Below are 26,269 nucleotides of genomic sequence, written 5' to 3'. Positions count from 1 at the left end.
GCACACATCGGTTGCTTCACATCAGCAGCACCCGAGCAAAATCTTCTTCACTAACAACATCCGATTGACAGATGTACGATCCTCCACCTTCTTCACAGTCACCCTGTGTTGCGAATGTCCTGGTCTGGGCTGCGGGCGGCAGCTGAGGTCATAGTTCCGAGCTTGGCTGGTACCTGAATTGGCGTGAGGCCAAAGCGAGCATGAAGATCCACCAAGAGCAGGGCAGCACAACTAAGGATCCTCCAACGTGCAATCACGATACTGCGATGATCTCGACTAGTTGTGATGACTGGAAACTCGACACCCGTCCTGTTATGAACAGACACTTGATCTTAGCCAAAAGGGACTCTATTAAACATCTTGCTGAAAATCCAAGTTCAATTCCTCGACTGCTTTTCTATAATTAATTTACCAGTCAGTTTCTCAAATATGTTTCCCATGTTATCAATGTGTGATGTTTTTTTCTCTGCCCATTACTTTCAGTTCCAATAATTTCTTCAAATTAGTTTATTTACTAATTTAATCCTATAAACTTTTCTCCTCAGTCTCAGGTTTTCTCCTATTGCTGGGAAGGCTTTGTTTATGCCTTTTTCTGTGAATACAGAAGTGAAGTAGTTGATTCATGTTTCTCTGTTTACTATTCTCCATTCCCTGGTTTCAGACTGTAAGGAAGCTGACACTTTGACTAAAAAGAACAGCTGTTGTCTATTCACCTTGTCCATGCCTCTTGTAACCTTAAGCCTGAATTCCTTACCCACTCAACTTTCCCTGATCCAATGGAAACAGCCCGAGCTTATCCATCCCCTCTCCACAGATCATAGGATTCATCCCAGGGAACATCTCAGTGGATCTCCTTTGCAACTGATCCAATACAACCATATCCTTCCTGTAATGTGGCTCCCAGAACTGCACACAGTATTTAATTTGGCCTTACCAAAGTGCTATATACCTCTTATAATCTTTGGGTCAACGAACAAAGGCTATATCTACGGTCCTGCTTAACTCAACAATGATCATATCCAGTCACGTTCAAGGATGTGTAGAGAAGCACCCTCTGAACTTTCGAGTGTGCAGCCATTCATTGAATTCTCCCCTATCTAGTTCCATCCTCCAAAGTGCATCACCTCATACTTATCAGGGTTACATTCCATCTGCCATTTATCATTTCCATCTGACCAATCCACCAGTATCTTCCTGTAACATAAGACCATCCTCCTCACGACCAATCACCCCGTCAATCTTTGTTTCCAACACTGAATTGCTTTTCACACTCCCCCCCCCCCCCCCTCACCACATCACATTCACATCACTTATGAATACCACAAATAATAAGGGATACAGCACTGATCTCTGCGGTACACCAGGGGACATTGTTCTCCAGTCACACAAACAGCCTTCTACCACGAAATTGAGTTTGGATGCAACTTGAAAAGTCACTAATAGGTCCTACCTGTTCCCTGGTTATTCTGCTCCAGGTGACATACCTGTAGAATATCTGGGGATTCACCCTAATCTTGCCCTGCCAGCAGGTTTGCATGGCCCTACATGTGTCAGTCCCCTGCGAGTGAAGAATTTCCTCCTTATTGCGGTCTCAAATAGCCTGTCCCTTCTCCTGCCATTATTTGCCTCAAGTGTAGAGTAGACAGCCAGAGAAACATTCTGTTCATTTCCACCTTTCCACATGTTTGGTAGATTTTCTAAATTTCATTGTGATCATCTCTCGTTCTTTGAAACTGGGAAGGTCACAAGACAAGTTCCCCCATCAGAAAATCTTGTCATCTGAAGGGTTAATCTGAGAATGTCCATTGAACGCCCTCTGTGATCAATACACTCTTTCTTAGATTGGTTACCAACACTGTACACAATTTTCCAAGTATACTCTCCCCAACACTCTGTCCAACTGCTTAATGATGTCTTTACATCTATATTCAGATTCCCTTAAACGAAGGCCATAATAACTTTAATTTCCAATTACATGTATTCTTCCAAATACGATTCACGTTAATTGCATTTACGAACTCACTGTGTGAGTTCTTACAGGAAGACTTCTGAAAATCCAAATACACGACTTCCACAGGTTGTTCATTGTCTATGCTGCAAGAAACAACTTCAAACAATTCCGAAGTTTGTCGGGTATGATTTCTCTGTCAGAAGTACATAGTCATTCTCTGCAATGTTGCTGTTCATTTCTAAATATCGCATATTATATAGTAGATTCCAACTGTTTCCCTACAGATGTCAAATTAATTGGTTTGCAGTCCTCTGCATTATCTCTTCTTGCCTGCGTATATAGTTGGATCATGTTTACTGCCTTCCAGTTATCTACAATGGCGTATGGCCTTTGCAGGATCTACAGGAAAATAAAAGGCAGTCATCGACAGTTCAATTAATATGCAGTTTTAATTCTGACATTTTGATGTGAAGTATATCTGGCCCATCAGACTTAGCAATAGTCAACCTAGCTACACTTTCAAATACTACGTTGTTGCTGAGACGAATTGACTTTATGTCTTTAGTTCCACAGGTCCCATGTGATCACTTGCTATACCTCGGAGATTTCCTGGAGCTTTTTCCATGAAGACAGATGCAACGTAGCTGGCTAGTTTTTCTGCCATTTCGTTTTTCCGCACGATAAATTCTCCTATATCATACAAATTTCCATATTTGACCTTGCTTTTGTTTTCTTTGGTATATGGATCATAGATGTAAGAGGTCTTTGTGTTTCCTGTTTGTTTGTATTCATGTTCTTTTTTGATTTCCTGAACACTTTCTTCGTCCTTATTATCGGAAAAGTAAATTTCTCAGAATGTTGAGGTTTGTACAATATCTGCAATTCTTCTGAAGCTGCTTCCTTTGATTTAATGCAATCTTTAATTTCTTACATTAGCCATCATTGAGTCACCTTCCTTTTTATTTGATGTTTGTAACTTAGTGATATGTACATATATTTTAGACATTGTAGTATTTCAATCAATAACAACCATTATTTGGCTTACACTAAATGTCATATTGTATTTTTCCAATTCAGTTGACCCTCTCATCCCCGGGCTTCCATGATATTTGAGTGTAATGTTCAAATATTGTATATTGCATGCAGACGCTGTGTAAAATGCAACATATTAGTGTTACGATTCCTCAAAAGCTGCTTAAGAGCAAGGTTATTAATTAGTCCTTGTGACCACACAACACCATGCCTGAAATTACCTGCTCTCTAGTTTGATTCCCAACATACTCTTCAACCTACCTCATATACACTTACGAAATTTATTTTTCACAGCATTACCAATCATTTTGTGAACGCAGTTTAGATGCAATTTTAGATCATCCAGTATAACTGCAACACCGACAATATTTGCATATCTAATTTCCAGAGCATAGGATGCTCAAAATTTGCACAGCAGTTTTGGTTTAGATATGTAAGACACCAATGTATGTTCCTCCTTGTTGTTTACAAGATCGACGCAAACTGATTCTAAAGAAGCTGAGGGATGTGGTCTGTTGTGTTATTAGTGATAGACGTGGACAAGTCATTGGGGAGGCTTACCCCGACGCTGAGATGATCCGAAGAAATGCCCATCAATACAGGACAAGCATCAATAAACTTCCCCGCTCGGCCAGGACAAGTGTCTCCGTATTCTCTCTACTCCCTCACACTCACTGCATATCTATTGTATTCCAGATGAAGGGCTTTTGCCTGAAACGTCGATTTTCCTGCTTCTCGGATGCTGCATGACCTGCTGTGCTTTTCCAGCACCACTCTGATGTAAATCTTGTTTGCAGCATCTACAGTCCTCACCTTTGCCATATCTGTTATTGCACCTACCCCCGAACAAGGCTCTTGCTCCACCACTTTTTCTATTGCATGCAACACACTCTTTCCTTCACTCTCGCTGTCACTGAAAGCAAATTGAGTTTGAATCTATAGCTTTGCCAACAACGAACAGTAAGACGGTTCAAAAATGCGGACAATTTGAAAGTTGGAGAGAGAGCAGATGCCATCGAGTTAGAAGAAACTGTGGATCAACCATCTTGCTCTGCAAGACATTAGGAAATACTCTCTATCAAAGATATTTATTCATATAAAACTCATGCATGGTAAACAGAAATATGACGATCCAGGGAATTCAACAGCCAGAAGAGTGTCATCACAGAGGATGTCTGTAGATGTGTGGCTTTGAAATTAAGTTGATGAAATCTTCATAAGTTTCTTATTGAAACAGCATAATTTTATTGACTTGGAGGCAGATAATCAGCAGTTATGGGGGGCATTGGATTTGTGAATAGTTGTTGTGTAATGTTCAACTTTAGAGTTAAAAAATAAATTGAGATTATTTTCTTTAAATAGTGAAATGTGGGAGTTCTCTGTCACTCATATTCTAATAGATTACGAGGTGTGGTGAGTTTTCCTGGGTGTTTGCTTTAATTAACAGAGGGGTTCATCACCATGTTATAACACTTGCAAAGACCAACAGAGAGGAACCAAAAAATAAATTAGGAGTGAGAAATTAAATATGAGAGTAAGTAAGCCAATCATGTAAAGAAAGTGTGTAAGAGCTTGTTTCGATAGATAAATGACGAGCGAGAGGCAAAAATGGGCATTCGATCACGAAAAATTGACACTAGAAAGATAGCAGTGTGGAAGAAGGAAACGGCTGAGGAGCTGAATAATTACTTCGTGTCAGTCTTCACAGTGGAAGACAAGAGTAATACACCAAAAATTGAAAAGAGTGAGTGGACAGAGCTAGGTATAGTGGCCTTCACCAAGGAGAAAGTGCTGGAAAAAACTGAATGGCCTGAAGGTAAGTAAATCATCTGGACCAGATGGACTCCAATCCAGAGTTCTAAGGCAGATAGCTGATGACACAGTGAAGGCATTGGTAGTGATCTTTCAGGAGTCTTGCAAATCAGAGAGATTCACAGAGGACTGGCAAATCTCTAACGTGATACCCCTGTTTAAAAAGGGAGTAAAGCAAAATACGGATACTTACAGAATGACTAATCTAAACTTGGCTGTGTGTAAGATCCTGGAATCCATTGTGAAGTATGAGATTTCTGAATACTTGGAGGTGGATGGTAAAGTAGGACAAAGTTAGCATGTTTTCATCAAGGGGAGATCATGCCTGGAAAATCTGCTAGAAAACCTTCAGGACGTAATGAGCAGCTTTGAACATGGAAAGCCAATGGATGCCATCCATCTGGACTTCCAGAAGGTCTTTACAATGTGCCGACAGGAGGCTACTGAGTAAGGCAAGGGCCAATTGTGTTAGAGGGAAGGTGCTAGAATGGATATAAGTTTGGCTGTCTGGCAGGAAGCAAACAATGTCGATAAAAGTGTCCTTCTCAGGTTGACAGTCGGTGACAAGTGGTGTTCCATAAGGCCCAGTGTAGAGACCACAACATTTCACTTTATGCATGAACGATCCTGATGAAGGAACTGAAGGCATTCTGGCTACATTTGAAGATGATACAATGATAGGGAAAGGGACAGCTAACGTCGAAGAGACAGGAAGGCTCAGGAATGAGTTGGACAGGTTAGGATAATGGGCAAAGAAGTGTAGATGGATTACGAAGTTGGTAATTGGGGTAACATGCACTTTAGTAGGAAGATAACATGGTCTACTTTCTAAATGGGGAGAAAGTTCAGACATCTGGAGTGCAAAGGGACTTCGGAGTTCTACTGCAGGATTCTCTCAACGTAACCTTGCAGGTTGAGTCAGTAGTTAGGAAGGTAAATGCAATGATGGCATTTATTCTGAAAGGATTTGAATGTAAAAGCAGGGACGTACGTCTGAGGCCCTATAAGGCTCTTGTCAGACCATATTTGGAGTATTGTGCGCTGTTTTGAGCCCCATATCTCAGGAAGGATGTGCTGGCCTTGGCAGGAGTTCAGAGGAGGTTCACGAGAATAGCCCCAGGAATGAAAAAGCTTAACATATGAGAACGTTTGAGGACTCTGGGTCTGTTTCGGATGGAGTTCAGAGGGATGTGGGTTGATCTAATTGAAACGTACAGAATACTGAATGGTCTGGACAGTGTGGATGTTGAGAAGATTTACATTGGTAGGAGACTCGACGACCCAAGGACACAGCCTTAGAGTAAAGGGAATACCTTTTGGAATGGAGATATGGAGAAATGTCTTTAGCCAGAGAGTGCAGAATCTATGGAATTCATTTTCACAGAAGGCAGTGGATGTTAGGTCATTGAGTATATTTAAGACAGAGATAGAAAGGTTCTTGAGTATCAAAAGGATCAAGGGTTACAGGGAGAAAGCAGGACAATGTGGTTGAGAAACCTGTCAGCCATAATTGAACAGTGGATCAGACTCGATGGGCTGAATGGCCTAACTTCTGTTCCTATATCCGATTATCTTATGGTCGTAAGCCGCAGCCGATTGCTAACTCTCTATCACTTTGACCCTCCTGACAGCAAAGTGCGAGAGTCAAAAATACCTGAGTCATCTTTACCAAACATGGAGGATTCCTGCTGCGGATTCATGGGAATCGCTCCACTGCTTGAAGGAAAGGAAATTCTGCCAAATCCAACTGTTCCAGGAAGAAGTCTCATACCTGCAGTTTGTTTGAGTAGAATAATATCGGAGACAGAATAGCAGTTGGGACACATTATCACTTTTCCATTTGATATGAGTTCAACTACTATGAAACTCTGGAAACCTTTCCTTATTCTTTTTCGTCTTAAGACATGTGCGTTCGTGTATGTGTCTGTACGTGTGTGACTCTGTGTCTCACATTTGTCGGGAAAATGACCAGTGGAGTAGAGGGGCTGGTTAATGAAACAGTGACTCTCCAACAGTGGTCGGAGCAGGAATGAGAATGTCTCACTGGGCTGTTCAAATGGTAATTCTATTCCCCCGAAGCTTCATCCCAAGATGGCAGCTCAACACCACCACTTCTTTCGTAATTCGACATGGTCCATAAATGTTGGCCTATCAACAACAGCCACATTCCATGAACAAATCAAAAATGATAAACGGCAGCAGAATTAATTGGATAGGAAGAAGACTGATAGATAAATGCCTGGTGCCTTCCAGAATTGTGCTGCCTGTGCATTTTGACTTTGTGCAGTTTCCTAGTATTGTTTAGATGTTTGCATTTATTCAAAGTTGAGTTTATTCAACATTTGACAGGCGTGAATGGAGGAAAATTGTGGACAAATCGAAAAGTGCAGCGGAGACCACAATCAGATCAGCCATGACCTTACTGTCTGTTCGAGCAATGACAAAGTGTCGAATCACCCACTTCTGCACCTCAGTCCTATTTCCTATGTTCCACTCATTCCTTACAACCACTCTGAATAGGAGCAGATAGAGACCACTTGCTCCAAATACCTGGTCCGCAGTAACACAGGATACCATTCAGTCATCAACACTGCGTGGTTTGGTGTGGGTTGGAAAATGTGATGGAAATCCAGGCTGGTTACGAAAGAGGCCTCCCATCTCTTTACAGAATGTCTCCTTTCTGCAACTGGGTTTTCATTTGTTGGTCATGTTGCAGACCCAGATTTACTGTGAATATCTGGCCCATATCACTCCCAGGGATGGCTCACCGAATACATGTCTCTCACTGTCCTCAACATTCAATAACAGCTCTTCCAGGGAAATTACAACCATTCACTTTCCAAAGACAGAATATGAGAACATAAGGAACAGGAGTAGGTAATTCAGATGTTCACGGCATTGTATGCCATCATGTCTGACTTACTGTTGGTATTAACGCCTTTTTAAAGCCCAATTCTTCACACCCCTCAGCTCTCTGACAGGTCAAAAATCCAACTATCCCATCTTTAAATACTTGCAGTCATCTAGCCCCCCTAACTTTCTAGACCTGAGAATTGCTGACATTCACTACCCTTTGTGAGAAGAAAATATTCTCCAGACAGACACCATCTTATTAACCTTTACAAAAGGGATTAACTGATCTGCTCAGATATGAGGGATTGAGCCGGATATCAAGGCAGGATTTGATTGTTGATTTTAATCCTCAGAAACACTTTAATATCCAGAATCATGCATCCCGAGTAAAATAAAAAAATACAAGTCTGGTGAAATTCCTTTACCCTGTCTCTGTTGCAATGAGATAATTCCTTTTTAAAGGAGAGAAGATCTATCCACAGTATCTCAAATACTGCCTCAACAACAATTTCAGTGATGATCATAATAATTCCTTTCCCTCACTTACCGGTCTCCATTTCTTTATTATGACATAAAACCCCATTCCGACTCTATGCACTGCCACTGACGCGGAATTTAAACGTTTGTTACATCTGAATGTCAGCATTAGTAAAGCCAGCACCAGAGGTGCCCGTGGACATGACCATCACGCTTGGGGAGAGACTCAGTCAGAAAGATTGCACTTGAAATGGGGAATAGTCACCTACCCGAATGGAAATGAAGTGTAGAAATAAGGAAAAAAGGCACAGGAAGGGAGCTAACTTTATTTTTGTTCTTCTCTCACGGGATGTGGGCAGCCCGAGCCAGGCCAGCATGTTATATGGATCTTGAACTGAGTGACTGGTTCAGCTGTTCCACAGGACAATAAAGAGTAAAACACATTGTTGTGAGTTTGCACAGACCTGACTGGGGAAGGATAACCCATTGATTTCTTTGAAGGATATGATGCAAGAAGATGGGCTTTTTCTCATAAATGATGATAGTTTCATTTCAATTACATTAATTTCCTTCATGAGATATCAACAGATTATTATTCTGTGCCTCTAGATTATGTGCAATGACTAAAGCAGCATGCAGTTCTTTGCCTGTCTGACTGATTTTGTACAGTGAACAAGTTCAACATACTCAAGCGCAATTATTCTGTCATTAATATGTGGTTAGAAGGGACTTGAAAACTTGTGTCCAGCTTTAACAAAGGCACAATTGATGGTTTATTCAGAAGATGCACTGAGGCGGAGGAGGAGACGGGGATATCATGATGGTGGTATTGGACAGGATTAATGAGTGGGGAGGATATGGAAATGTACATCTGTGCAGGGTTAGAACGATTATGGAGTTTGAGAACAGTCTGGTTCCTCCTCGCATATTGGTGAGTAATTTGTCATGAGTAATTTTCTCGTTATAATTTGTGTGAAATGGAATTGCATTAGAATTGAAAATGTTGACGTCTACCTTTCTAAATTTTAAATAATATGGGCAGCAAATCAGTTTAACCTGGCTTAATGAACAGATAGAATGACTTACCAGGAACACCAACTATAGCGAGGATGGCATAGTAACCAGCTTGAATAACCAGCAGAAAATTATAGATCCACCAAACTAATAATATTCCAGGCTTGGAAATCCAGTAAAGACCATAAAATAAACTCCTGTCCATTGTTGGAACATTCCAGTCTAATGTTTTCAGGTTCTGATCCATTGTTGGAACATTCCAGTCTAATGTTCTCAGATTATGATCTCTCCTCCCCCTCTCTCTGGAGCAGCTTATCCCTGTTAGTGCTGTCGGTGAGCTCCTGCTCATACTATGGGATAACACATTGAACCAAATCCTTAATTAATAGAAGAGGCAAATCCTCCCATGACACATTTAGGATCCACGGAGACTGACATCAAAAACATTCGCTGAACTAATAGTTCCAGTTAACCCGTTTCAATTCAATACTATCTTATTAAAATTCAAAATAACGATTAATATTTACACATTCCGATACGGATATGTGAGGGTGACTGAGGGAGCGAATGTTGGGGCTTGTAGGTCAATTCAATTCAATCTGCCTTGGATATGGGAGTAATACTGAAGATTTATTGGAACATGAATATGCTTCCCTGTTTATAAATGGAAGCATGCGTCCTGTACCTGCTGCTGAGGCATTACCATATCAATAAAACATTGAGAGAACTTCTATCATCCATGATCTTGAAGAAAATGTCTCTTAGACTGTGTGCGTTTACAACAGACAACGATATAATGGTACCTAAGAGACGATAGGGACTGCAGATGCTGGAGAATTCAGTGTAGATAAAGTGTGATAATGGAAAAAGCACAGCTGGTCAGCCAACAACCGAGGAGCAAGAGAGTTATCTTTTCAGTCAGGACTCTTCTTCATGTCTGGGGAGGGGGAAGAGGGCTGAGAGAAAATGGGTGGTGGGGTGAGGCTGGGGAAAGGTAGGCAATACGTGGACGAAGGTGGAAGGTGATAGTGATAGGTCGACGGGGAGTTTGAAGCGGTCGATGCGAAGGAACATGGACACATAGGTCATTTCGAGAGGGCGGACCTGAGTCGCAGAGTTGGATTTGGGATCTGGATGGGTGAGGGTGGTTTGGAAACTCGTCAATTCAATCTTCATGCCTTGTGTTTGGGCTCGAGAGGCAGAAGATGAAGTATTCATGGTAACAACCTGGTAAATCTCTTCCCAACCCTCTCCAGTTTAATAATATCCCTCCTATAACATAACGACTATAATTTCACACAGTACACTAGAAGAGGCTTCATCAATGTCCTGCACAACCTCAGCATGACTTCTCAACTTCTAATCTCAAAGGTCTGAGCAATGAAATATCCTTAAACACCCTGCATCACAAACGTTAAAGAATTACACCTGCGCCCCGGGTCCCTCTTTTCTACATAACTACCAAAGTCCAGCATTATTTGTACAAGCCCTCCCCTTGTTTGATTTACCAAAATGCAATGCATCGCATGTATCCAAGTTAAACTCCATGTGCCACACATCAGCCGAGTGAGTGATATTATTACCCCCTCTACATTCCCCATTCAGATTAAAACGACACCCCCCTCTCCAGTAGGTCCACAAACAACAGTCTTGACTTTCCCAAAGACGCAGAGCTTGGTTTGCTTTGCGCAGGCAGAGGGAGGAGTGGGTAAGGAGAAGCTGGATAGTGAAGAGGTATCTTGTATGACGTCATGATTTTAGGAAGAGGAAAGCCACATGTTAGAGATTTGAAATAGTGACCGGTGATTTGGGACAGAATTATGCTCTTTCCTCGTCTCTGGTGTTCAGTATTGATATCTACTCGAGATCCTTCAAAGTGCAGAGTGTGTTTGCAGGATTTCTTTCCCCGATATAGCAGACGACTGTTAACAGCCATTTAAACAGGAAATCATAGCCAAGCAATTGAAGATGTTAATAGTTTATCTCAATAGCACAGCGAATGCACTCAACATCCTATAGTTGAGGCTAGTAACTTGCACTTCTTTTCAATGAGAAATGCCCACTGTATAATTTGGTAATGTTAACCAGAATTTAATAAATCCATATACTTAAAATAAGACAGAAAATCTGGGCATGGTTTAGGCCTTGTGCAGTGGGTGGTGCCCAGGTTTCTGAGCCGGAACTCTGAAATCGATTCCAGTCCATCAACGTATGGTACTGCACCTGTCTCTGGAGAAGGTGGTGTTTATTCATATCATGTGGAGGTGTATCACAGCATGTTACAACAGGCTGATGAACAAACACACAGGAGCAAAATGTTGCATCTTTAGGGGCTAATGCTGAATGATGGTAGTGTCCCTATCACTGTGCCGAAAATTTTAGTTCAAAATCCCACAGTGCTGATTCGTAATATGTCTGAACAAGTTGATTAAACTTTTTTGGAATCATGTCATGATGGAGATGGAAGGGGTCCGACTACTGAATTTGAGAATTTAGATCCAGGATGACTGAAAGCACAGCCAATCGTCTTGATCAGAGTTACATTTGCACTTTCCAGAGGTTTATACAAATATGAAGGGCATGGATAGGGTATGGTCAAGGTTTCATCCCCCCAAGGTAGGAGAGACTAGAACTAGAAGGCATAGGTTTAAGATGGGAAGAGAAAGATTTGAAAGACAATGAAATGCAACTTTTTTTTCCTGCAGAGGATGGCGCTTGTATGGAATAGGCTGGCAGAGGAACTGTTAGAGGCTGGAGCAATTAGAGCATTTAAAAGGCAACTGGTGGCTATATGATTAGTGGGATATGGACCTAATGCTGGCAAACGGAACTGGATTAATTTAGAATCGTTGGATGGGATGAACGAGTTGCAGGTTCTCTTTCCCTGTTGTACATGTCTATGAATCATTGATTTAATTAATGAAGATCTCTTTGAAATCCTCAATTGTTCTCCATTATGCAAACACTGTCCACTAGTCACCCAAACCTGTTGTCCTCCGCATGTCAAGCGATGATCACACTTTTGCCTGTGGATCATCGCTGTTCACAGGCTTCCAGTTCAAAAAGCAACCATTCACGACCACCCTGTCTCCTGCCATTAAACAGATATACACAGAAACACACACAAACACGCACACACAAACACAAAAACACAACCACACAATCATCCATATAGAGAGACAGACACAAAAATGTATTTAAGACAAGGATGGTAAAGTTGGATTAAAACAACGATCAAGAGTTACAGTGAGAAGGCAGGAGAATTATGTTGAGAAACATACCGGACAGGATCAAACAGCAAAGTAGACTTGATGGGCCAAATGGCCTAATTCCAATTTCCTATGCTCTGTGGACTTAAGGTGTCAGGATTATTTTCCCAAGAGTGCAGTAGAAGCTAAGTTAGATAAGAACTTGACTGAACAGTCAATGGGACTGTGGGATCGATTTGAGGGGCTGAATGGTCTATATTTGTTCCTATTTGCTGTGCCCTTGTTCCTGAAAAGAGGAGATGACTTGACGTTGTTCCTTTCTCCTTTGGATTATGCGACCTGTGGCGTTCTCATCCCCCGGGAACAGTGAAGTCTGGGTCATTGAGGATATTCAAGGCCGACCTTGACTGAACTTTGATGGACAGGGGAGTCAATGTTTATTGGGAACAGAAGGAAAGGAGGTGGTCAGCTACAATCAGACCAGCCATGATGTTTCTAAATCGAGCAGCAGGCTGGAGGGGCCGAATAGCCAACTGCAGTTCCTATCTCACACGTTGTTCTGTCAATTCGCCTATCGAGGTTGATACAGCGGGAGATAAAGATCCCATTCAGCCAGTCAGCATCGTAACAATGCAGCAGGGGAAGTCCATAATGCATCTCCATGGGGTTAGACTGGAATAGAATGAAGTATTCAAATCATTTCAGTAAATTACACAGCAAAGGAGGATGACACATAACCATCCCAGGCTGTTATGCAGGGGCAGGGGCGCCTTGGGTGGCGTCAGGAAATACAGAGTAGAGATCATTACTCATTTTGTGTTTGGGAAGCTGTAACTAGTGGAATTCTTCAGGGATCTGTGTGAGGTTATCAACAAATTACAATCCATACCAATGAATTGGATGAAGGGGATGGAGCTCAGTTTGCTCATGCACCAGGATAGTCATTCAGTAAGATGTCAAATGGAGACAGATCGTCTCTAATGGGATACAGACATGGAAGGGCTGCGTGTCTGCAATGGGTTACAGACAGGTGGAGGGCAGATCATCTGCAATGGGATAGAGACAGGGGAAGAGCAGTGCATCTGCAATGGGATACAGACAGAGAGGGCAGGGCGTCTGCAGTGGCATCCATACGGGGGAGGCAGAGCGTCTGCAATGAGATACAGACAGTGGAGGGAAGACCGTCTGCAATGGGAAACAGACATTAGAGGGCAGAGCGTCTGGAATAGGATATAGAGAGGAGTTGGGCATCGAGTCTGCAATGGGATGTGAGTAGAGAGAGGGCAGAGAGTGGGATATAGAGAGAGGGAGAGCAGAGTCTGTAACGGGAAACAGAAAGTCGGATATAGACAGAGGGAGAGCAGAGTCTGTAACGGGATACAGAAATTGGGAGTGCAGAACGTCTGCAACTGGACACAAACTGGGGGAGGTTAGAGCATCAAGCAATGGCATGCAGACAGAGGACAGTTGTAATCAAACCTTCAGCAGAAAAAATAACAGTACAATACAGATGTGATGGGAATTTTCTGATTTGGGGAAAAAGACAAAACAGCAGAAAATTATTTAAGTGCACTGACAATGCAGAACGCAGTGGTACAGAGGGATTTGTGTGTATTAGTCCATGACTCACATCAAATTACTCTGAAGATGCAGCAAGTGATTTGGAAGGTAAATGGAATGATTCTGTTTCTGAAAGGGGGGTTGGGTATGATCTTAGCGATGTTTTTCTGCATTGCTGAGATTACATCTGATATATTATGTGTAGTTATAATTGCCTAAACTAGAAAAAAAGACAATTATGCTTTCAAAACCTTTCAAACATGTTTCTCTTTACTCATTCTTGGGATGAAGGCACTACGTTATGAAGAATTAACAGTTCATCCTGAGAATGAGGGTTGTTTTATTGACCATGTAAAATCTTGAGAAGAGTGTCGTTGGTGAATACCGGATGGATATGTCTTCTTGTGTGGGAGAATAAAACTGGGGAAATAATTTAAGAAAACGTCAGGTTCAAAGGAAAGGTCATTGGACAGAAAGATTGAACTCTGATTTCTCCTCATACATGCTGCAAGACAGGCTGAAAGTTTTCAGCAATTTCTGTATTTGTTTAAGAATAAAACATATTCATCTTAAAGCAGATATTGGGAAGTCATGAAATGCTTAATTTTACACTACACATGCACATATTAACAAATAGGGCCATTTATTGTTCATGAATGGATTCTGTGTACGACAACAGCAATAATGCACTGACCTGGAGTCGAGAATGTGATGGAGTCATATAGATCGGACAATGTTCAAGGAGAGCTCACATGGTCCAGTTTGGGCCCCTGATAACGTAACTGATTTAATTTACAGATAGAAAAGTGCAGCCAATCTGTGAAGGGACAGTCTATTGCTCCTTTTCTGTTTCCCTGTCGCTCATCACAGCAATGTGTGGGAGTGATAAAAAAAAAAGCCCAGTTGTCTTTCCCATTCATGGAGGATTCCTCATAAGGATACATTGGAATTTTCCCACTGCCTGAAGAAAAAACAATTCAGCTAAATCCAACAGTTGCAGCAAGAAATCCCATTGTTAGGAGGTTGTGCGAGCAGAATAACTTCAGAAGTAATTTTTCAAACTCGATAGTGAGAGGGACAGACAGGAGATTCTGTGGCTGCAAATAGGAATCCAGAATGGTGTGTAGCCTCCCACGTGCCAGGGTCAAGGATGTCTCAGAGCGGCTGCAGAACATTCTCACCGGGCGGGGGAGCACGTTGGTACAAATGACACAGGTAGAAATAGTGATGAGATGGAAAGAGTGATTATAGAGAGAGAGGAAAAACGATAAAAGACAGGACCACCGCAGTGGTAATATTCGGTTTACTTCCAGTGCGAGTGAGGTTAAGAACAGAAGGATATGGCAGATGAATGTGTGGCTAAAGAATTTGTGCAGGGGGCAGAGTTTTGGATCACTGGGATCTTTTGTGGGGCAGCGGTAACCTGTTCAGGAAGGACGGGTTGTACCTGAACTAGAAGGGGACTAATATCCTGGCAGGCAGGTTTGCTCGTGCTTCAACGGAGGATTTCAACTAGATTGGCTGTGGTTGGTGAGGGGTGGGATCCTCAACAGCAGGGAGGCAAGTGCGAGGCTGGACGGAGATACAGTAATCAGAAACAGTAAAGTGAAGTGACAGGTTCGGCTGGAACACGACAAGGAGCAAGGAATGCATGTTGGATTAAATTGTAGAATTAATTGTAAACAGTAGACTCTGAGCTCAAAAACTGCATGGATTTATGTAAAACTCTGTTATCTCACTTTGTAGATTAGATTCAGTCTAAACATCAGGTCATACACAGAGAACACAGGGGGCTAACACCTTCAACATTTTGTCTAGCTATCACCATTGTTAACAGCTAACCTGAGAATGCAACTTTTAAAAAAAATGGTTTTGTGATTTACACATGAAAGAAGCGAAACTATCACTATATTTTCCTACAGATGAAAGTCTTAACAGACAATCAGTTTTTCAATGTATAATTTCAATTAAATCACACTGCAAATTTTTGCTATAAATTCTGTGTTACGATCGAGCCCTCCACTATCGCCTGATGAAGGAGCGTCGCTCCTAAAGCTAGTGTTCTTCCAATTAAACCTGTTGGACTATAACCTGGTGTTGTGTGATTTCTAACTTTGTCCACCCCAGTCCAAGACCGGCATCTCCAAATCAGGATTAAATTGCAACTGTTTAAATGCAAGATAGCTGACAGGTAAGGCCGATGATCTCAGGGCGAGAATAGGTACGTGGGACTGGGATGTTATAGCAGTACAGAAACATGACTAAGGGAGGGACAGGACTGGCAACTAAATGTATTGGGGTACAGGTCCTTTGTGCGAGACAGAGATGTTGGAAAGAGGGGACAGGGAGTTTCATTTTTGATTAAGGCGAGTTTCACAGCAGTAATCAGACATAAAATAACTGAAGGAATATCCAGTGAGGATTTGTGGGGGAACTTAGAAGTAAGAAGGGAATGGTGATATTATTTGGATTGTTCCATATGTCCTCAAATAGTAAACGAGGAATTCGTGGAACAAAAATATGTAGAGTGGTTGGGGAGACTTCCAGGGCCAATGGGATTGCCATAGTAGGAGATTTAATGTTCGTAACATAGACTGGGAATGACAAGAATTAAGGACTGAGATGGGCTGTATCTATTAAGTGTGTTCAGGAAAGTTTCCCCAAGCAGTATGTAGAGGGTGCAACTCTGGAAGGGGTAAAACTTGACCTACTGTAAGATCGAGGGCAGGACAGGTGACTGAGGTGAATGTGGGGGAGCACTCTGGGATCGGTGACCGTAGTTGCATTAGTTTTTAAATTGTGGAGAAGGACAAAACCGGTCCATATGTTCAAGTTCAAAATTGGGGCAAGGCGAATTTTGATGGAATTACACAGGAGCTGTAGGGGTTGTTTGGAGGAGTTTGTTTGCAGGCGAAGGGACCTCCTGCAAGTTGGAGGCCTTTAAAATTGAAATGTCTAGAGCTCAAGATCTATATATGCCTTTGAGGTGAAAGGCAAGGTTAGCAGGGATAGGGAACCCTCGATGTCAGGAGGTATTGAGTCTTTGACCAGCAAAAAGGCGGCGTGGCTCAGGTCCATGCAGCTGTGATCAAGGGAATTCCCTGGAGGTATACAAAGGAATACAGGAGATCACTGAAGAAGAAAATCAGGAGGGCGAAAAAGGGGCGCAAGATAGCCTTGGCTGAGAAGATTTCGGTGAATCCAAAGCGGTTCCTTAAATATATTAAAGAAATAAAGAATAACTAAACGAGAATATGACCGCTCAAGGTCCAAAGTGAATATGCATGTCAGGAACCGTAGGAGGTGTGCGAGGTTTTCAATGAATATTTCTCCTCTGTCTTTACCGTGGAGAAATACATGAAGACTTGGGAGCTTAACAAACGTCGTGGTAACATCTTGGGTTAGTCAATATCACAGGAAAGGACTTGTTGGATGCATTAGAATGTATGAAGGAGGATAAACTTCCTGGTCCTAAACAGATGCTTCCTAGAACACTGCAAGAGACGACAGAAGAAACTACGGGGACCCTGGTTGATATTTTTCCATCATTGTTAGCTACAGGTTAGGTTACTGATTATTGGAGGGTAGCAAATGTGCCATTATTAAAGAAGGGAAGCAAAGAAAAATCTGGGAACTATAGACCAGGAAGCCTTACATCTGTGGTAGGTAGGTTACTTGAGAAGACTCCGAGTGATAAGATGTACGTACATTTGGAAAGATAGCTTTTGATTAGAAATGTTTTTTTCAGATTCCCTACAATATGGAAACAGGTCATTTGGCCCAACAAGGCCATACCGACCCTCCAAGCAGTAACCCACCCAGTCCCATCCCCCTACCCTATATTTAACCCTGACTCATGCACACAACTCTATAGGTAACTTAGCATGGATAATTCACCTGACCTGTACAATTTTGGATTGTGAGAGGAAAATGGAGCACCCGGAGGAAACATACATAAACAAAGGGAGAATGTGCAAACTCCACACAGAGGGTCACCCACAGCTAGAATCAAGTCCGGATCCATGGCACTATGAGGTATCAGTACTTGCCACTAAACCACCATGCCACACTTGCTTTTTGTCAACATAGTTCAATGACAAAGGTACAAAATCTACTCATGATGCAAGTTCCAATACCACATACCGTGTGATATTTAGATTGTTTTTAGATTGGAAAGATTGCATGGCTTTGTGAGTGGGAGATCATGCCTCACAAATTAGTTTGAGTTCTTTGATGAAGTGACCAGGAATGATGATGAGGGCACTGCGGTAGACATAGTCTGTATGGTTTTCAGTAAGGCATTTGACAAGGTTACCATTGATAGGCTGATCTGGAAGGTTAGAATCGCATGGAATCGAGAGGGAGCTGACAAATTGGACACATAATTGGCTTGATGGTAGTAAGCAGAGGGTAATAGTGGAAGGATGCTCTCGGACTGGAGGGCTGTGACACATGAAGTGCCTCAGTGGTCAGTGCTGGGCCCATTGCTATTTGTTATCGATATCAATGATATTCTTCAGAATGTACAAGGCATGATTCGTAAATGTGAAGGTGACATTAAAATAGGTGGCATCGTGGAGAGTGAGGAAGGTTATTAGAAATTGCAGCAGGACCTTGATCAAACTGGAGAAGTGGGCTGAAGAATGTTTGCAAAGTCAGGAGTTTCATGGTGAATGGTCGGGCCTTAAGGAGTGTAGTTGAGTAGAGGGACCTTGAAGTTCAGGTCCACCGTTCTCTGAAAGTGGAGTCACAGTTAGATATGGCCGTAAAGAAGGCTTTTGGGACACTGACAGTCATCGATCAGGACGTGGAGGAGAGAAGTTGGGAAGTTATGTTGCAGTCATACAGGATGTTGGTGAGGCTGCACTTTAGTGCTGTGTTCAGTTTTGGTCACATTGCGATCAGAAGGATGTTTCTAAACTGGAATGTGTGCAGACGGAATTTACAAACATGTTGCCAGGACTGAACAGTATGATATATAGGGAGGGGTTGGACAAGCGAGGATTATTTTCTTTCGAGCGTAGGAGATTGAGGGGGATCTTATAGAAGTGTACAAGATTATGAGAGGCACGGATAGGGTGAATTGACTCAACTCTTTTTCCCAGAGTTGGGGAATTGAGGACGAGGGAGCATCAGTTTAAGGTGAGAGGCCAAAGAATAAAAGGAAAACCGATGGAAACTGTTTTACACAGAGAGTGTTGCACAAGGAGAATGAGATGCCAGCGTAATTGGTTGAATCATTTATATTAACAATATTTAAACAGCATTTGGAAAGTACATGGACAGGAAAGGACAAGACAGCTATGGGCCATGTGCTGGGAAATGGACTTAGTGTGGATGAACATTTGGGTCAGCATGGACCAGTCTGGGCCAAAGGTCCTCTCTCCATGCTTTAGGACTTGATGACTCTATATATAGAACAGCATTTGAGCCAAACTGTCATATTTCGTTTTGTCATGTGTTCGAAGATTATTTGGGCAAAGATAACGCTGCAGATAGTTTGCTTTTCAGTTTGTTATCAAACGTGTGTGTGTGTGTGTCTGTGTGTGTGTCTGTGTGTGTGTGTGTCTGTGTGTGTGTGTGTGTGTGTGAGAGAGAGAGAGAGTGTGTGTTCCACTGTATTTTTCAAAGGGAAATAACAATGTAAATATTTGCAATATCCTCTCGTCATTCCTCTTTCCATCATAGTTTGAGTAACTTTGTTTTGGTCATAAACGTGTGGTTTTAGCAGCTTAAAGAAATCTGCTTGACTTGTTCCTAACACTGACCCTGACACACTCTGAGAACTATATCATTGGCCATATCACCAACATAGATATAATTATTTTTTTTTGTGGCCAGTGGAGCGGTGGGACTAGAAAAGGGAACAGCGGTCCAAAAACATAGGAAATTATCGACTCAGTCAGCCGAACTTCAGTGTAGAGGAGTTTGTTGGAGGGAGTTCTGAGGGATAGGACTTACATCCATTTAGAAAGATAAGGACTGATTGGGGATAGTCAAAATGGCTTTGTGAAATCATGTCTCATTAATGTGATTGAATAATTTGAAAAGGTGACAAAGAAGATTGAAGAATGCGCTGTCGAATATATTGTTTTCACAGACTTCAGCAAGGCGTTTAATAAGGTTCCCTATAATAGATTATTCAGGTCAAGTGACATGGAATCCAGGGAAAACTAACCAATTGGATACAAAATTGTCTTGAAGGTAACCGATTGTTTTCTAGATTGGAGGCTTGTCGCCAGTGGTGTTTGGTCGGGGTGAGCAGGCTGGAATAAAGGATCTGTTTGCACGCTGTGTGACTCTCTGATTGTATAAGAGGGATGAGGAGCAATTCTAAAAAGGGCCTTTCAAGTGGAAATTCTCTTCCACAGAGAATTCTCTTCTATGTGCCTATCCAAAAATCTCTTACATTTCCCTCACGTATTTGACTCTACTACCACCGCTGGCAGTGCATTCCGTACACCCACCACTTTCTGTGTTAAAAAATATCCTACCGCTGATATTTCCCCCAAACCTTTCTTTAATTATCTTAAAATGATGACCTCTCGTGATAGACATTTCTTCCCTGCGGAAAAGGTCTCTGACTATTCATTCTCTCTTTGCCTCTCATCATCTTTGACACGTCTATCAAGTCACCTCTCATTCTTCTAAATGCAAATGAGTAAAGCCCTAGCTCCCTCAATTTCTTTTCATAAGACCTACCCTCCAGTACAGACAGCATCCTAGTAAATTTACTCTGTACCATTTTAAAGCTTCCACGTCCTTCCTATAATAGGATGACCAGATCTGAACACAATATTGCAGGTGCGGTCTAACCAGGGCTCGACAGAGCTGCAGCATAACATCACATCTCTTAAAGTCAATCTTCCTGCTAATGAAAGCTCACACACCATTCGCCTTCTTAACAACCCTACCAATTTGAGTATTATCTTTGAGGGATCTAGAGACATGGACACCAAAATCACTCTGTTTTTCCACACTGCCAAGAACCCTGCCTATAACCCTGTATTCTGCATTCAAATTTAAGCTTGCAAAGGGAATTAATTCACACTTTACCAGTTTGAATTTCATCTGCCACTTCTTAGCCCAGCTCTGCATTATGTCAATGTCCCGTTGCAACCTACAACAGCCCTCCAAACACCCATGTACAACTTCACAAACCTTCGTGTCATTGGTAAACTTACTAAACCATCCTTTCACTTTATCATTGAAGTCAGCTATAAAAATCACAAAGTGCAGAGGTCTCAGAACGGATCCCTGCGGGACACCACTGGTCCCTTTCAATTATCTAGCTCTCCTAACCCTCTGTGTAAGGGAATTCCTGACATTCACTACCCTCTGTTTGAAGAAAACATTCTCTGCTTCTACACCATGACCTATTGATATGAATAAAAGAGGAAACACGGGGGATTAGAAAGAGAGACTGGGCCTGAACTCAAGGTAGTATTAGACCAAGGATGACATCAAGGAATCTGAGGAAATTTGCACTGACTGTGAATTTATTGCGACCTCTCCGCTTTTTGGAGTCCGTCACAACACAAGGGAGATGTTTATCATCGGTGCGCATCAATCATCTCAGCCGTTGGACATCTCTGCTGGAGATCCTAAGTGTAGCTCACTCAGCCCAAGTATCTCCACTTTGTCAGCATAGCGTCCTTATAGAGTGGAAGCAGGACATTCAGCCCATTGAGTCCAAACAGAGCAGAATTGCTAATATTCACTGAAGTTCAGAACAAGTTGGCCCTCCTCAGCTCTTGAAACAGTCTGTGTGCATGTACACCAAGAATTGGACACCATTCAATATCGTGCTGGTAAAGTCTGGGTAACACTCATGTAACAGCACTCTACATTTCGACAGTAAAAGGTGCAGCTTATTCGGCATCTCAATCTGAGTTCACAAGAATATGCGGAAGTCATTCAACGCTTCAAAATATTGGACAAGACGTGTGATTGCTCATTCAGTCCCTCTTGTCAATTACACAGTAAGGGAAGGAATCTGCTAACTCCCTCACTTACACGGGATCAGAAAGAGAGTGGTTTGCATCTGGAGTTATTTACTGAGGAACAGGAAACTAACCCAGGAACAAGAAGGTGTTAGAGATGCTACAACTTCACAAACAAATGGAGCAGGGACGCAACAGATAGACTGCACCATCTTGTCCCTCGTGACTTAATTATTAATTGTACATTTGTGTAACTTTAACATGTTTTTTTGGCAGTAGCAATGATGCCAACTTTTTTAACCATTTTCCCAGGTGTCCTCCATCTCCAATATAGCAGACCCATGGTCTCCATGGAGGTCAGAAGGTGGTGCGGAATTGTTAAGTGTTTCAGAATGAAGGTATTCTGACTGCTGATAGTATTGTGTACAAAGTGACATTCAATGCATTTTCACACAGTAACTGTGGATTAAAGTGTTCAGAGTTCATTTAGAGACTGTACCTCTCTGTCAATAGACATGAGGACACTGCAGAGGCAGGTAAACATTCGGGAGTCAACCATCCAGTTAAAATATAGCATTTTCACCCTATTCAGCTGTTTAGGACGTAATGAGTGTCCGTCGAAAACCATCAAGTTTCATCTTCTTATTCTCTCAAAGCGCTACAGTTTAAACATATAGTTATTGTTCTCTCTCCTCATGGTGCCACCATGCCAGGGTTTTGTCTGGTGAAACTACTTTGCACTGTCTCGGTGACAAAAAGACCATTATTTATAAAACAGACCAAATCTGTAAACAATGCACCAAATACTGTGTCAATAAAACACTCCCATCGGGAAAGGTATATAACTCTGGTACTTCAATCATTTTGCATGAAGTGCCACGTATCACTTACTTCCTGCCCCATAAGAATTTTGTTAGTGACTTATGACCAAGGACATCGAGGTTCTTTTCAGCACCAGCCCTTCCCAACCTCTCACCATTTAATAGATATAAAGGGAATGATTGTATTATTTGTTCACATCTGAATCATTTATATACCTTGTGAATACCCTCCAAAAACACTGTTCCTTCTGCCAGCCAACAAGCCTTCAGACCTGAAAAAAATGCACTACTCTTCTCATTCTCCATTACCCAATGTTTAATCAATATAGTATGTATTCCAACCCTACCTACCCATGGACTCTAATATTCTCCACTCACCCATATTCAAACATGTCAAACGTATTCTGAAAATTCAAATACTCCACTCCCACTGCTTCTCAATTGTCGATGTCACAGCAGACAATATTCACAACCCCCATCAGGTTCAGCAAAGATTATTTCCTTTCCTGAATCTAGTCCGATGCACCAAATCATATCATTATTCTCCAAGAGAATAGTTGTCACATTTTTCATAAAAGATTACAATATTTTTCTCACAGCTGAAATCAAGTTACTTAGTTTTCTGTATTCTCTCCCCATCCTGTTTTAAATATTTAGTGGAACAATAACTGCTTTCCAGTCTGCAGCATCCTTTCCAGAATGTAACCAGCTTTGAAGAATAATCAGTCATTCTTTCATTAGCTCTGTTGCCACCTCTTCAATACTCTGGGATGGAGCTCATCAGATGCAGCAACTTATGAAACTTCAATTCAATTAGATTTTTAAAACATACTCTTCATTAATTCTAATGTTCTGCCGTCCATCATTTTTTACCAGACACTCTGTTCCCTTATTTTTCAGAAAGTTAGTTTCTATACCAACTCGTATGGAGATGGAACCAATGCATTCCTCTCAGCAGGCAGATGGCTTCTGTCAGCTAGCAATACATCGGAGGACTACACTTCAGAGATGGTGTATATATTACCCACTCCCAGGTGGAAAGTTCCAGAATCGAAACAGTTCTCTTCATGGTGAGAGTCAGCAAAGTCCTGTCCCTGGTGTGAAGCTACAGGTTATACTGAAGGAGGGGACACCGCTCAGTGAGCACCTCATTTTTGAACCAAGCTGGCTTCACACTTTACACCTGGAATGTGTCCAGTTTAGACAAATGTTCCTGGAAATCCCAGGGAGGAAATTGCAATGCCCACCTCCTCTCTGTTTACAAAGCTTCCCTTCTGTCTAGTCTCAGCTCCATTTGTTTCCCATGCACCCAGACACTCTGTAAATGCAGTATCCAGGGAGGCATCCCCAGACCCTCAGGTCTCCCTGAATGATCCCAGCAGCTAACAATACAAAGCCAGGAAAACCATTCACCTGAACTTCACTGATCTTCTACTGACACCAGCAAGTCGAATTCCCACACCCATGGTGCACGCAAATGCCTCCCTCTCCTCAGTTTCTTTTCCTAGCTAAGAAAGCTGTTACGTTTCCACACAGTCCCACAGTAACTCTCTCGAAAGAAGCAGTTTACAATGTGACATTATGTTTCTCTGTATCTCAGCAATTAGTCGGACAGCAACAGGATTTCCGACGAAATTGGTCACTACACTCAGAGAAGAGAGATAGAAGGAACATAACTCACTTTAAACAGGCACATACCTAAATTACGTGATATTCAGGAATATCAGAAAAGGGAAAATGTTAGAATAACTTCCCATTCTATTTTCCTTGCAGTTCATCATCAGCAATCCTTCTGCTTGCTTTGCCTGTCTCTTGCTCTGTCTCTCTTTTGCTGAACGTTCCTCCATTCATTCAACACAAACCTCCCACTCACCCTTCTTATCATCCCTGATATAAATAATATTACTTCCCAGTTGCATTAAGTTTTGATAAGGTCACTGAACTCGAAACGTTATCTGTGTTCCTCCTGACAGAGAGACATGACTGCTGAGATTCTACAACACTTCTAGATGCTGAAGAATTTTGTCAGAACTCAAGTATCCACAGTTCCTTCGTTTATTTAACATTTTATGTTGTTGTTTCCCAGGATGCCAGCATTTGTTGTCCATCACTAATTGCTCTTGACTGTGAGGCCACTTGTCAAGAAAATATGGAGCCAACCATATTGTTATGGGTCAGAATTCACACTTAGTCCAGACTGGGCAAAAATGTTAAGGTTCTGTACGAAAGGTTATCAGTAAAATAAGGAAAAAGAAATCTGGGGGTTTATGGTTGCCACGAGTGAATTTAGGTTTCATTCCGATTTTTATCATTCGAATTTCTGTTCTGTCATCGGCTGTGTTAGGATTTGGAACAATAAGTGTAGAGTCATAGCCTGTGCCTCTGAATTACACAATCAGTGATATTATTACTCTGATACAGTGCCCCTGCTGTGAAGTAACTGTAGAGACAAGAATAAGTTTGTGGTCAAAATATTTGTATTGGGGAAGAAAGGTCAGAAGAGAAGTGAAGCCATAAAGTCTGAAGTTAAGGAAGGGGTAGATGACAAGCTCATTCAGCAACAGCACTGAGGCAGAAGTGGAGACTGGAGATATTTTAGAGGTGGAAAAATGACAGACAATCCAGAATTGTAGAACATTTTAGGGTAAAAAGGAGACTCGAAGTCGAGTTTATGACTGAAAGTTTATGCTTTTGCTAAATATAAATAACCGAAGTAGCAATAACCCTCACCATCATCATAGAATTGACAGAGATAGGTTTACCAGGAACACCAGGGATAGCGAGGATGGCGTAGTAATCTTCCTGAATAATCATCAGTACGCCTTCTATCTGCAACTCTAACCATGCCGAATCTAGAGAAATATAGTAAAGACCATCGGATAAACTCCTGTCCATTGTTGGAACATTCCAGCCTAATGTTCTCAGATTTTGATCCACTGTTGGAACATTCCAGCCTAATGTTCTCAGATTTTGATCCACTGTTGGAACATTCCAGTCTAATGTTCTCAGGTTCTGGTCCATTGTTGGAACATTCCAGGCTAATTTTCTCAGATTCTGATCTCTCCCTCTCTCTGTAGCTGCTGATCCCAATCGTGTCGAGGATGACGCTGCCCCGAATACTATGGCGTAACAAGTTGATGGAAGCCCCTAATTATGGAAGAGGGAAACCCTCCAGTGACACTGTTAAGTCCAGGAAGACTGATATTAATCACAGTCACTGAACAAACAGCTCCAGTTAACCCCTTTCACAACCACCCTGACATATTCCAATAACACTTGGACTGGATGGGATGCTGACATCGCTGACTATTGGGCGAATGGTACATTTCCAAATGTAGAGTTAGAGGTAAGGGAGTGAGATGATGCTTTCTCTTCACTAGCTCGTTGATTCTAATGTGTTTTGGCAAGGTAAGAATTTCTGGGCACCTGACGCCATCTGTGTCTGATCACCAGGCCTGCTGCATTCTTTTGGTTTATGTATTTATATTTAACTTTGACATATATCTGACCATCATTTAATGGCTTCGGTGGGGTTAGGCATTTTTGAGAGGCTGCTACAATGCCGTAGACGGTGTAGATGCACTCCATTCCTTGTGG

The 26,269-nt window shown here is 41.9% G+C and overlaps 1 protein-coding gene across 1 annotated transcript in view; it reads right to left on the bottom strand.

The window, feature by feature from the left end:
* The window catches only part of LOC148138801 (putative G protein-coupled receptor 139), a 59,374-nt gene extending 33,681 nt beyond the window's left edge, over positions 1-25,693 (bottom strand). Inside the window, exons 1-2 of the mRNA XM_087981372.1 lie at positions 25,627-25,693; positions 9,212-9,403 (exon numbers count right to left, since the gene is read on the bottom strand). Coding sequence (XP_087837498.1) covers positions 9,212-9,403; positions 25,627-25,693 — 259 coding nt within the window. The remainder of the gene's footprint in view (positions 1-9,211; positions 9,404-25,626) is intronic.
* Positions 25,694-26,269: the final 576 nt, after the last annotated feature.

The sequence above is a fragment of the Chiloscyllium plagiosum genome, unplaced genomic scaffold, assembly GCF_037043375.1.
Source record: "Chiloscyllium plagiosum isolate Xiang-an unplaced genomic scaffold, Cpla_swu_hap1 HiC_scaffold_39, whole genome shotgun sequence".
Taxonomy (NCBI): domain Eukaryota; kingdom Metazoa; phylum Chordata; class Chondrichthyes; order Orectolobiformes; family Hemiscylliidae; genus Chiloscyllium; species Chiloscyllium plagiosum.
Note: the sequence above shows the minus strand (reverse complement) of the source record. Positions and strands in the feature narration are given on the sequence as shown.